The sequence below is a fragment of the Ammospiza caudacuta genome, chromosome 28, assembly GCF_027887145.1.
Source record: "Ammospiza caudacuta isolate bAmmCau1 chromosome 28, bAmmCau1.pri, whole genome shotgun sequence".
Lineage (NCBI taxonomy): Eukaryota > Metazoa > Chordata > Aves > Passeriformes > Passerellidae > Ammospiza > Ammospiza caudacuta.
The window spans coordinates 1,232,740-1,244,796 of NC_080620.1; the positions used below are offsets into that span (position 1 = coordinate 1,232,740).

At 64.3% G+C, this 12,057-nt stretch overlaps 2 protein-coding genes across 6 annotated transcripts in view; one reads left to right on the forward strand and one right to left on the reverse strand.

Annotated features, from left to right (window-relative positions):
• Positions 1–223: 223 nt before the first annotated feature.
• On the reverse strand, positions 224–9,908 carry TJP3 (tight junction protein 3). 2 transcript variants are annotated; one of them, XM_058820989.1, is made up of 20 exons: positions 9,860–9,908; positions 6,974–7,141; positions 6,759–6,883; positions 6,457–6,559; positions 5,865–6,279; positions 5,468–5,571; positions 4,569–4,728; positions 4,395–4,482; positions 4,148–4,212; positions 3,942–4,017; positions 3,653–3,809; positions 3,335–3,443; positions 2,688–2,907; positions 2,189–2,385; positions 1,890–1,985; positions 1,595–1,665; positions 1,182–1,493; positions 836–1,063; positions 562–605; positions 224–454 (listed from the first exon to the last, which is right to left on the reverse strand). In XM_058820989.1, exons 2-20 carry the CDS (start codon positions 7,019–7,021, stop codon positions 355–357), a joined length of 2,718 nt encoding a protein of 905 aa, XP_058676972.1. In that variant the 5' UTR covers positions 7,022–7,141; positions 9,860–9,908; the 3' UTR covers positions 224–354. The 2 variants fall into 2 exon arrangements, with proteins under 2 accessions (XP_058676972.1, XP_058676973.1); XM_058820990.1 differs by having other exon boundaries at positions 432–605.
• Positions 9,909–11,646: 1,738 nt separating this feature from the next.
• PIP5K1C (phosphatidylinositol-4-phosphate 5-kinase type 1 gamma) overlaps positions 11,647–12,057 on the forward strand; it is a 52,390-nt gene continuing 51,979 nt past the window's right edge. For all 4 annotated transcript variants that reach the window (XM_058821317.1, XM_058821314.1, XM_058821315.1 and 1 more), the window contains exon 1: positions 11,647–11,829. In XM_058821317.1, coding sequence (XP_058677300.1) covers positions 11,730–11,829 — 100 coding nt within the window. In that variant the 5' untranslated portion in view covers positions 11,647–11,729. The remainder of the gene's footprint in view (positions 11,830–12,057) is intronic.

Genomic DNA, 12,057 nt, shown 5'->3' on the forward strand with positions numbered 1-12,057 from the left:
TCCCAGGCCTGCCCTGGTGCCAGGCCCCAGGTGCCCCTGCAGTGCCTCGTTGTACACAGAGCCACTGGCCAGGGAGGTGCCTGGGTCCCAGCAGAACAACCCTGCTGCACAGTGTCCCCTGTATGCTGCCACCCAGCACCCCCAAAAACAGCCCATCCTCATCCAAACATCCCTTTTATTCCAGTAACAGTGGCTGTGGCCAAAAGGGAAGGGGCACGTGGTAGTGTAGGCACTTGGTGATGCAGGGTATAGCAGGATGGGGCCCAGCCCAGCCTGGCCACAGGGGCACCACCTGAGCTGTCAGCTGTACCCAGCTGTGCAGGGCTGCCCTGGAGGGACAGGCCAGCTGTGCCACTACACATCTGTGGCTGGGCCCCACTCGTAGCCTTCATCCTGGTCTGAGTCATCCCTGGCCCGTGTGAACCTCCTCCTCACCGCCTCATGCTCGTATTCCCTGGGGAACAGAAGGGTGCTGATGGCTCTGTGTGACAGGGACAGGGCCCTGCTGGGACTGTCCCCAGCCCTGGGCAGCTGCCATCCCCACCCCGGGGCACAGGGTACCTGATGCTGTCATAGCTCCTGCCCTGCCGTGGCCGTTTGGGCACCTGGGGAAGAAGAGGTGGGAGAGGTCAGGGGCAGGACAGGGGCTGTGCCCCAGCCTGGGGCATTTGCCCTTAGCCACCCAGAGCTGGGCACAGACACACAGCTGGACCCTGCAGCAGCCAGAGGTGACACCCTGCCTGTGCCATGAGAATGGGAGTCATGCTCCAGAGCTGGGCACTGTGCCACCCTCCTCTGCCCCACCAGGCTCTTGTACCAGTCCAGGACAACCCACCTGCTCACTCTGGCTGTGGCTCGGGGCCAGCTGTGCTGGCTCAGAGGAACGGGCCAGCCCAGGCTGGTCGTAGGCCTCCTCTGCCTCGCCGTCAGTGTAGGCGCCCGCCTCCCCATCCGTGGTGTCATCGTAGTCGCTGTTGGCTCGGCTGTCACACGTCAGGTACCCTGAGGGCACTCTGCTTGGTGGGTTCAGCAGGTCCAGACTGTCCTCGGTGGCCACATCTGCCTGAGGGGTGGGGATGACAGAGACATGGGACCTCAGCCATGGGGGCCATGTGCAGCCCCATCCCATCACCTGCCTGACTGCAGCCCCAGCCTTGCCACAGAGAGCCCGTGCCCTGTACCTGCTCTGCTGTTGTCCAGACTGGCTGGCTTTGCTGTGTCCTTACGATGTCCTGGATCTGCTCGTACCATGCATTGCCGCTGCCACTGAGGCTGATGGTGGCCGTGAAGAGGTGGCTGCAATACTTCTTCATCTTGTTGGCCTGGGCATAGAGGCGCCGGGAGCTCTTCCTGGAGTCGGGCGCCAGCCACTGCCGCATGGCCTTGATGCCCTGGCGGCTCTCGGGCTCGCAGAACACCACCACGGGGTAGTACTGCACGTAATTGAGGCGCTCTACAGCCGAGGGCGTGATGTCCAGCAGGGCGTGCTTGTTCTGGGGCAGGGCACGGCCGTCAGCCCTGCTGGGAGCAGGGATGAGGGCCATGGGCTTGCCACAGGCCCCAGCTGGCTCCAAGGACGTGGGAACGGTCTCACCTTTTCTGCGATCTGCCGCACCGAGTCCAGCTTGATGACCTTGGACGATGCCCCATCTCGGGGCACGCTCGCTGCAGGACACAGAGATGGGGCATGAGAGGGGCTGCACCTCCCACAGCCCCAGGCTGGGCGTGGCCGTGCCCAGCACTAGGGCTGTGTCCCTCAGGGAAAGGAGGGGAAAGGGTGAATTAGCCCAGGAAGGTGTTGGAGTGTCATAGGGAGGGAGCCAAGGTAAGGAACTCTCACAGGGTCTGGCTGCTGGGTATCATTTTCTCCCCAGCGTGGGGGCACTTACGGGCAATTTCGAACAGCTCGGGCAGCTCCCTGCTCAGCTTCTGCACAGCGATGTCTGCGATGGGGCCCAGGATCACCACGGGCCGCTTGAAGCTGGCTGTGGGAGGACACAGGTGCTCAGGGGGGCTGGGGGCAAGGGCAGAGCTCCCAGAACCCAGGCACCCAGCCCTGCTCCTCATGGTGCCCACAGGCCTGCACCTCGCCCTGCTCCTCCCAGGAGAGGAGGCCCCATCAGCAGCCACAGCAGGGCAGCCCCAGGAGCCGTGTCCCCGAGGCAGGTCAGGCTGTCCTGGTGCCCACCTTCCTTGAGGACCACCCTCTCATAGGGTGGGTAGCGCCCCTGCTTTGTGAGGGCAGACAGGTCCTCCCGGCTCTTGCGCAGCATCTTCTTGGCTCCCCGCAAGCCCCGCAGCTTCCAGAACTCAGCCCTTGCCCCGGAGGGGTTGGCTCCAGACGTGGCTTTCAGGACTGACTCCAGGCTGGCAATCTGCTCTGCCCTGGGAGAGGAGAGGGCTCAGGACCTGCAGCCTCTGGGTTTGAGGAGCAGCTCAGGAGAAGCTGGCACCCTTGCTCGGTGGCACAGCCAGGTGAGGCCATGCTAGACTTCTCTCTCTGGGACTTTGGACAATTTGACAGTCAGCTGCCTCACCACCCTGAGAAGGGATTTCACCAGCTCCCGCTTCCCACCACTGTGCCACCAGCCCTGCCTCTCACTGAGCCCACCATCCCTGTCCAAGGCTCACTTGGGAGCCTTCTCTGGCTCTGCTTGTCCAGGGGCTGTTCGTGGCTCCATCCCTACCTGCTCCGGTTGGGGATGATGCCCTTCTCCTGCTCTTGCAGGTCCCTGCCCATGCGCACAGCCAGCCAGCTGCCCAGCCTGCCCCGGTACATGGTGTCCAGCACGTGGAACACGTCCCCACGGACAAAGCTGAGCCCTGACGGCGTGTCCTTCTCAAAGTCAAAGTGTGTCCGGATGTAGAACGAGTCACCCACATTGGATGAGACCATCTTCCTGTAAACTGAAGCCCAGGGCAAGAGGGACCATCAGGGGAGGAGATGGCTGAGGAAGAAGATGCTGGAGATTTGGGAAGGCACTAGGCTGGCTGGGAGGCTCCACAGGAGCCCTTGCTCCTAAGGAGGGTATTGGGGACGCTTTTTCCTCCCATGGCACTCTCAGGCATGCTGGGGACAGTAGGATCTGACTCGCCAGCACATGCTGGCCTCTCCAGGCTGAGCCATGGTCCCAGAAAGCCCCTGTGCTCCAGGAAGCCGAGGCACAAACAGGGCTGGGATGGTCTGGTCCCCTCCCATCAGCACTCTGGAGGAGGAGGAGGGGAAGAAGGACCACCCTGAAGGGCCATGGCAAGTCCAGCAGGTCTGATGCTTGCCCAGAATAGACAGAGGATGGAGAGGCACAAGCCCAGGATGAGCCTGGTCACCACTCACTGTCCTGCTTGCTCTGGATCCACAGTGTGACCTCCTCGCCTGGGGGCAGGGCCATGAGATATTCCACAGCCTCCTCACGGGTCACGTTCTGGAAACTGGTGTCATTCACCTGCCACAGAAAAGCACTTGGACATGGTCCTGCCAGTAGGACAGAGGGCATGGGCAGCAGCAGGGGACCCAGGGACAGCAGTGCCCAGAGTGGGAGAGGGAAGTGATCCTTGTCACCCTGGAGGTGATACCCTGGGGAGATATTGGACCCAAAAGTGCTGGGGCCAGTCCAGATGCAGCAGCATATGGAGCATTTTCAGCCTCGGGTACCTGCAGGATCTGGTCACCTTCCTGAACCCCCTGGATGTCAGCCAGGCTCCCCTCCTGCACGCTGGACACAAAGATTCCCACATCATTGCCACCTGTCAGCCGCAGCCCCACGCTCTTGGCCTTCACAAACTGCACAACCCTGGCGTTGGTGCTGTACCTGCCACAGGGAAGGACAGTCAGCCCCGTGGTGACATGCAAGGACAGGGAGGCGCTGACCCTGTCACCCCAATCCTGTGACACAGCAGCTCCTCATGTCCCCCAGCCATTCCCCTGCCTCTAGCAGACATACCCATCCTTGTGGGCAGCTCGGGCAGTGAGGCTGGTGAGGGGGCTGTGCCCATCCTGCTCCATGGCTTCCAGAAGGTCTGCAGGAAGGAGAGCTGGTCTAGGAGCAGCAGTGGCTGTGCCGAGGCACAGGGAGCCCTGGCATGGCTCCATGGGGCTTTGGGCAGTGGAGATGCACAGGAGCCTGGAGCCCCCCCAGTGCCCACTCACCTGGGCCCTGAGCATCAGCTACAGCCACCTTGGCCACAGGCTCCCTGCTTGATCGTCCCCTCTCCCTGGAACAAGGTTGAGCAGGATTTAGGCAGGGCAGTGGAGAGAGCAGAGCAAGCTGGGCATGGCAGTACCACCTTCAGGGATACTGGCTTAGGAATGGAGAACCAGCATCCCCAGACAGGTGGAGAAGACAGAAGGATCTGCCAGGGGACAGAGGGGCTCATGGTGACAGTGTGGGCCTTACGGTGATTTTGTCCTGGCAGCAGCTGGAGATCGTGGGGAGGCCTCTGGAGATGGCGGATGGGACAGCTCAGAGTCGATGTCTGAGATATCTGCAGGCACAGGAAGGGAGATGCAGCAGGGGCCATGCAGCCCCCGTGCTGTGTGACTGACCCTGGCCCCAGCACTGTCCCCTCACCGTCCATCTGGGAGCTGTCGCTCTGGCTGTCAATGTCGGGGATGTTGACCAGGAACTGCCGGTGGTCACGGAGGATGAGCAGGGTCAGGATCCCCTCTGTCTGCTCAATGAGCTGCTGGGTTTCAGCCAAGGACATGTCCTGGCTGGCTACCCCATTGATCTGGAGGGGCAGAGTGGGAGGCCTCAGGGCACCTGCTCCTGGGAAAGCCACCCCCAGGAACACCCCACGGGGATGGGATACTCTGATTGCCATCTTCCTGCTCCCTTCCCAGCTCCTCCAGGCCAGCCCCAGCTCCTGCAGCTTCACCTATTCTGTCCCTGTTCCTGGCTGCTTCCCAGTGTGACCTCACTTTGTACAGAGGAAATCATTAAACCATTAGCATGCTTTGTTAACATCCACTTCCACCTGCCCGGGGCTCTGCCTGCAGGCAGGATTGCAGGACCCCTCAGACACCTGAACCTCAGTTTTCCTTTGCCCTGGGCCCAGCACTGTCCTTCCATGCCCAGGCCTGATGCAGGGAGTCAGGCCCCAAGCAGGCTCTGGGCTGAGATCTCCCCAGAGTCACTTTAGCACCAGGTCCCAGCAGCCACGGGTCTGCCTGGACCAGGTGTGCAAACAAAGGGTCTTCCTCCCTTCTATTTCCTCCTCCCCAAGTACTTTAAGCATTGTTTTATCTGACAAACACCTGTGACTGTCATCCAGTGGGACATGGACACACAGTGGGGGACCACACCCCGTGGGGACAGTCAGGGGAATGGGGCAGGGAGTGGGCACAGGCAGAACTGCCTCCAGCATGGCCGTGTCTGGGCCCTGGCAGTGACACCAGCCAGGGACGAGCCCTCCAAAGAGGGGTAGATGAGACTCCCAGTGAGTGCCCTGCACCCCAGGGCCCCCATACCTTCAGGATGAGGTCTCCCTCCTGCAAGGAGTTGCCCTTGGCCGCCAGCCCGCTCTCCACGATGTGCTTGATGAAAAGCTGACTCCCCAGCTTCAGGCCATACTCTGCACCAGAGAGAGCCGTGATGGTAGAATCAGGCAGATGCAAGATCCCCTCCAGGTCCCTGCTCAGCACCACCCCCACAAGCCCCAGCTCCCCTTGGGGTACTGGCAAGCCAAAGCCGAGCTCTGTAGCCCCCAGCTGAGGGGAGGAGGTTTAGTGCACCCAGCATGGCATGCACTGTCCCCTTGCTGCAGCCAGGCCCTGGCACCACCCAGCCATCATCTCCTCCCTGGGGGAAGGCATGGCCAGAAATCAGGCAACAAGACCCAGGGGCAGCAGAGCAGGAGGGCCTCACCCTCATTCTGCTTCTGCTTCACCAGCACCGAGGTGATGGGCTTCATTGGCACGTCCTGGCACGGCAGCCGCTTGAAGCCCGACACCAGGGCCAGCCCGTTGGTGTCCCCGTCCTGGCCAAAGGAGCAGCGTCTGCCCTGGCCTCTCCGATCTGAGCTGCTCTGCAGGCGGTGGCTGCTGTCCTGGCTCCGCCTGCGGCTCCGTGCCACCAGCCGCTGCTGCCTGCGCTCGTCGTGCGGGTGACCAGAGCTCCTCTCGCTGGACGAGTCCCCGTCGTAGCCCTGGCTGTGGTCCAGGTCATCCCGGGAGCGCTGCAGCCTGTACTCCTCATCTGAGTCGTAGTGCCGGGCCACGGCAGGGGACCCAGGGCTGCTCTTGCTCACGGGGAGCTGAACCTTCTTCGGCCTTTTCAGTGTCTGCAGGTGCACAGTGAGCAGAGGAGGATGATGGCACAGCTGTGTCTGCCAGGAGATGTCCCTGGAGCAATTCCCAAGCCCCAAACCTCGGGCACATGTGGACAGGGGATCTGGGATGGGGACAGGCACCGGCATGAGCATGACTCCAGCCCCCATCCCACCACAGAGCACACTCACAATGTTGGCGATCTTGCCACAGGTTTTAAGTGTCTGGATGGCAAGAGAAGACGGGACGTTCTCCATGGAAATGCCGTTCACCATCACGATGTGATCCTTCTTCCTGGGAGGGAAAATGCAGCTGCAATGCTGTCCCAGGCACAGCTCCCAGCCCAGGGTGCTGGTGGGGTGGTGAGCACACCCCATTCCAGCCAGGCAAGGCAACAGTGGTGCTGGCCCTGTCCCAGCAGGAGCGATTCTCCATCCCTCCCACCCTTGCTGGCAGTGATCCCCCCTCTGACCCCATGTCCCTGTGCACTCACTGGAGCTGACCCATTGCTGGTCCCCCAGACACCACATCTGAAACAAACACCGCTGTGTCCCCAGTTGTCCTGTTGGGATGGTCACGGCCTCCGGAGACAGCAAATCCAAAGCCCCGGTGAGGGTCCTGGTGGGGGTGGGCAGAAGGGGCTCAGGCAGAGTTGACCGGACAGACCCCGTCCCCTTCCACGGTGGAACCACCCCAGGACAGACTGACCTTGCTCAGTGTCACCGTGTGCTGCTCCCAGATCACCATCTCCTCCATGCTGGGCACCCACCAGCTCAGGCTGGGCAGGGGCTCGGTGGCAGCCGCACGGCCGGGGGGCTCTGAGTGGCTCCGGCTCCTCTTTCCAGCCGCCAGCCCCTTCCTCAACCCAGCATCAGGCTGCAACACAGAGCAGCAGCAAAGCTAAGCCATGAGCACAGGGACTGTGAGGCCGCAGGGGACAGAGCCCCAGGGTGCCAGGACACTGGGACTGGCAGCTGTGGCACACCCCAGCTAACCCTGCTGAACCCAGAGCTGCCTGTGCACCACGACATCACCCCTGGGGATCCATCTCCATCCTCTCAGACACGGGTCCATGCAAAGGGGGGCTTTACACAGGGCAAGCACAGGACTCATCTCCATGGCTGGGACCCTGTCCATGCCATCCTCTGTCCTCCTGGAGCTGCCAGGCCTTGGGATACTGTTCTTAGTGCCTGTCCACCCACTCTGGGCTTTGGCAGCTCTGCCAGCTGGTTTGGCAGCACCACTGCCCCAGTTTCACCATTTGATTTCTCTGGGTTTTCCCCAAATCCAGTGTTTTCCACCTGAGGCAAACAAGCCTGACTGACAGAATAATGTCCCCTTGAGGCTGAAACTTCTGGGATGGGCCCAGGGATCTCCACCAGCTCCTGGTTCCCTGTAGGTAATGTCAGCATGAACCCAGAGAGACATGGTGGGAGACAGCACGACCAGAGCCTTCCACCAGTTCCCGTGGGGTGGGACAGGGACAGGTCACTTTGTTCAGGGCCTCACAAAACCATCAAAGCAGGAAAAGGCCTTCAAGATCATCAAATCCAGCTGTCACTCCACCTCACCATAATCTCCCCTAAACCATGTCCCCAAGTGCCACATCCAGATGCCTCTTGAATGCTTCCAGGGACGATGACTCCCGCATCTCTCTGGACAACAACATTGCCTGACCACACTTTCAGTGAAAAAAAAAAATGTTTAGTATGTAATCTGAACCTCCATTGGTGCAGTTTGAGGCCATTTCCTCTGGTCCTGACACTTGGCAGAAGAGGCTGATGCCCACCTCACTACAATCTCCTTTTGGGAGAGCAATGAGGTCCCCTGAGCACCCTTCTCCAAACTGCACACCCTCAGTACCCATGGCACCACATGGCCGTGGTGTCTGAGGGCTCTGGAGTGCCTGTGCTCATTCCTAACAGCTCCCAGCACAGCTCAGACACCTTCAGCCCTGCCAGGGATGCTCACATTGGTACCACAGGGAGCTCAAAACCTCCACAAGCCCTTTGGGAATTGGCCACAGGGCAGCTTTGGTGGGACAGAGACATCTCGTGGGCAATGCCAGGGTGGTGCCACATCAGGGGTGTGGCAGTGGGCAGCCAGCCCTGGGCAAGTGAGGCAGCACAGCCTGGCACCAGGACATCCCGTGGGCAGCCCCCCAAATGAGACCAGCCTGAAACGAGCCCCAGCCCAGTGCAGCGCAGGGAGGGCTGGGGGAGGCCTGGGGTAATCATTCACCCGACAGGCAGGTGAATGCTGCAGCCACGGGCGGGGAGGGCAGAGTCCCCTGTGCGTCACCAGCTGCCGAAACCAGCCCGAGTGCCACCCTGCCGCCCAGGGACACGCGGGACCGGGGGCAGCTAGGGCTGGGCAGGACCCCAGGGTGGCAGCACCCGCTGTCCTGGCACTGGGGAAGTTGATAATGAGCAGGAACTCCCAGAGTGGCATTGGGGTGGTTTCAGCTGTGTCACCAGTGTTGTTTGTGCTCCCTGGACACCTACAGGTTACACGGTGGGAAATATAGGGCCAAGAGAGACCAACCTGGAGCAGCCAGATCATCCCCCTCCCTAGGGTGGTGACATCTGCTGGGCTAAAGCCACCCAATACAGCCCCTCACTGTCCCCACCTGGCTCCCACTACTGTCCCACCACCCTGGTGCCCGTTGCTCTCTCCAGGCAGTGGCTGGAGCAGCAAGGGGATGGCAGCAGCTCCAGCGGCACAGGCAGCGTGCCTACGGTGCCACCAAGCCCTGTCCCTGTCCCCAGTCTCCCCCAAGGCCTGGCGCAGGGCCTGCACCTGCCCAAGGCCGAGGCTGGCAGCAGGAGGAGCCGGCTGAGCCGGTTTGCGACAGAAACCAGCGCGCAGCTGGAATGGCCCCGCAGGGAGAGGCAGTATCTGGGCAGAGCTGACCGCGACACACCCAGCACCGGACACCGGCAGCGCCGGGAGCCCCACGCACGGACCGTGGCACCAAACAAAGCCAAGCTGTGCTGGGGCAGCTCAGCCCACGGCCAGGTGCCCGGTTCGGGCTGTGCCTGGCCCCGGGTGACACCGCCCGCCATGGGGACAGCCACGAGTCGGGGGGTCCTTTATCGGAAAGTGACACACACAGCTCGCCCCAGCCGTGCACACAACCAGCCCCACCACCCAAAATGTTTCCTAACCCCCTCCCCTGACAGAGCTCCTCATCCTGGGACCAGCGAGGTATCTGCTCTCAGCCAGTGCTGCAAAACCCCTCGTCCCTCGTCTGGTCCTGGCCATGCAGCACCGAGGTCCGGATCCCCCAGAGGCTGCTCTGTCCCAAGCCCACCCAAAGCGCTGATCCCGACCCCCTGCCCTGGGAAAGGTCTCTGGAAGGGCTGCCGCGGACCGAGGGTAAGTCGGCAGCAGAGCGGCACGTCCTGCAGCCCCGGGGCGGGGAGCTCCGACCCTCGGGGTGTCTCCGTGCTGTGGGGCACAGCTCCAGGAGGGTCACTGTGTCCTGGAGCCAGCCAGGGAGGGACAAAGCACGGCCAGTTCCCCAGGTGAAAGCACAGCTGAAAGCCAGAAAGCAGGACTGACAGATCCCGGGGGACAGAATGAGGCACTCACCGAGCCTGGGATTCGACCAGGAAGGAGCGGAGCGCCCGAGCTGGTGGCAGTGGTGTCACTCCAGGGTGCCTTGCGTAACCCTTTGTGGCCCAGACTCTGCCTGCAGCGGGGAAGGAGCAGGAAGGGGGTTCCGGGGGCAGCTCCCCGGGCACAGCAGCTCTCCCGGAGGGCTGTCCCTGCTGTCATCCACCGCGATGGCGGCTCAGCCACCTGCACTCATCGCCGTCCCAGCGCTGCACCGGGACAGGCTTGCAGGATGCTGGCTCCTCTGCCCCAGTCCTCGTCCTGTCCAGGGAAGCGGTGGGACTCTGTCCCAGACTCCCAAACCCTCCCAGCGTTACCCATCGTCCCAAGAGGGGACAGACACGGGGGCCAGCCTTGAGATCCCTGTCCTGGGAGATGTGGGGGAAGCTGGTGATGGCTGCTGCCCCCTCTCCTCCCCTTCCCTTGCCCCTGTCCGCACCTGAGGACCAGGTCCCCGCCATCCCTGGTTCCGCGGGGCCGCTTTCCGGCGCTGACAGCGATTAGGTCCACGCCGCGCTTCTCCGCCTCCCGCCGGGGCCGGTACCGCTCCCAGCCCAGCGCCGGAGCGGCGTGGGGGGACCAGTTTCTGCGGAAGACCCCGGCCCGCAGCCGCCAGCCCGGAGCCGGAGCCATGCCGCCGCCTGCCCCTCCGCTCGCTGCTCGGCACCGGCAGCTCCCGCCCGAGCCCCGCCGCTCCCGCCCGAGCCCCGGGAGCCGCTCCCTAGGACCAGCCACAGCCGGGAGCCCCTCTGGCGGGGCCCGGCGCCGCCGAGCAGCCTCATTAGTGCCGGTGGCCCCGGCGTTGCCTCCCGGCAGCGGCAACCCATGCGGGGCACGCGTGGCCCCGGGGCTCCGAGAACCGGCGGGGCCGGCCCGGGCTGACCCGCACCCCGCGGCTGACCCGGGCCGGGCGGCGCCACTAGATGGTGCCGCGGGGCCGGGAGGAGCCGGGCCCCGGCTTGGGCTGGGAATCGGCGGCGCTGAACGGCGCCGGGGCCGCGCACGAAAGAGGGAGCGTGTCTGGGTCCCGGTGCACGGCAGGCCCCGTCCAGCCCGGAGTTGTCCGGTTACCGGGAGCTCTCGGAGACGATTGGGGGTGGAGCGAGGGGCGGGTAGGCACCACCCGGCACCGGGAAGGCTCGCGGAGGGCCCCGGTCCGGCCGGGGCAGCGCGGTGGGACCCGAACCGCGACGGGACGGGGAACACGGGCTCTGCCGCGCAGGGCGGGACACGCCCCCGCCGGGACACGCCCCTCCGCCTGCGCCACGCCCCCGCCGCCATGGGCACCCACAGGCCACGCCCCCGCCGCCATGAGCATCAACAGGCCGCGCCTCCGTTGCCATGGACACACACAGGCCACGCCTCCGTTGCCATGGCGACCGGCAGACTCCCCGCCCCCGGGAGCCCCGCCTCCACTGCCATAGCAACTGGGAGGCAGGCCCCGCCCTCAGCCGGGCCCCGCCCCGGTGCCATGGCGACCGCAGGCCCCGCCCCCCGACCCTGTGGATTTTCCCCCTCCATCGGAGGTGTCGCGGCCGCCGCACCGTGAGGGATCGGCGGGAGTTGCTGTGGCCTCTCTTGTCCCTCCCCGCTCCCGTCGAATCCCACAGCCCGCCGGTTATCGCGACAGCTCTCCGCCGCATCGCAATTAACTCCGGCGGAAAAGCCCCGCTGTGCTTCCGGCGCTGTTCGGGGCGTGTCCGGCCGCGGCGCCACCCGCGTTCTATGGTCCGCGGCGCTCCCAGGGTCCCCCGCGCCGCGGCCGGTACCCGGGAGGAGCGCGGCGGCGGGCGCTGGCCTGTCCGGGGCCTGTCTTGCCCCGGGGCTGCGCCTGCCCGCGGCCGCCATGGAGCTGGAGGTGCCTGAGGAGGCGGAGGGCTCGGCCGCGGCGAGTGCCGGTGCCATCACTCCGGAGGCCGGCGTAGGGGGACCGGACGCGTCAGGAGGTAACGCGCCGCGAGCACCGGGGGCCGCCCCCTGCTGTCCCCCACCCGGCCGGGCTCCGGCGTGTCCCCGAGTTCCGCCGGCTCGCAGTGGTTCAGCCCAGCCGTACCCCCGGCCGGGCCCCCCCGCGGGGCGCTCGGAGTGGTTCGGTCCAGCCCGCCCCCCCTCCCCGGAGTGCGCCCCCCCCCTCCCCCCCCCCCAGACAGCGCGTGGTCCCGTCCAACTGCTGC

Coding starts and splice junctions, on each gene's coding strand:
- TJP3 (XM_058820990.1), bottom strand. CDS start 7,021: ATGGAGGAGATGGTGATCTGGGAGCAGCACACGGTGACACTGAGCAAG. Junction 2,386..2,687: donor ATCATCCCCAACCGGAGCAG/GTAGGGATGGAG, acceptor CTCCTCTCCCAG/GGCAGAGCAGATTGCCAGCC. Junction 1,494..1,594: donor TGCGGCAGATCGCAGAAAAG/GTGAGACCGTTC, acceptor GCCCTGCCCCAG/AACAAGCACGCCCTGCTGGA.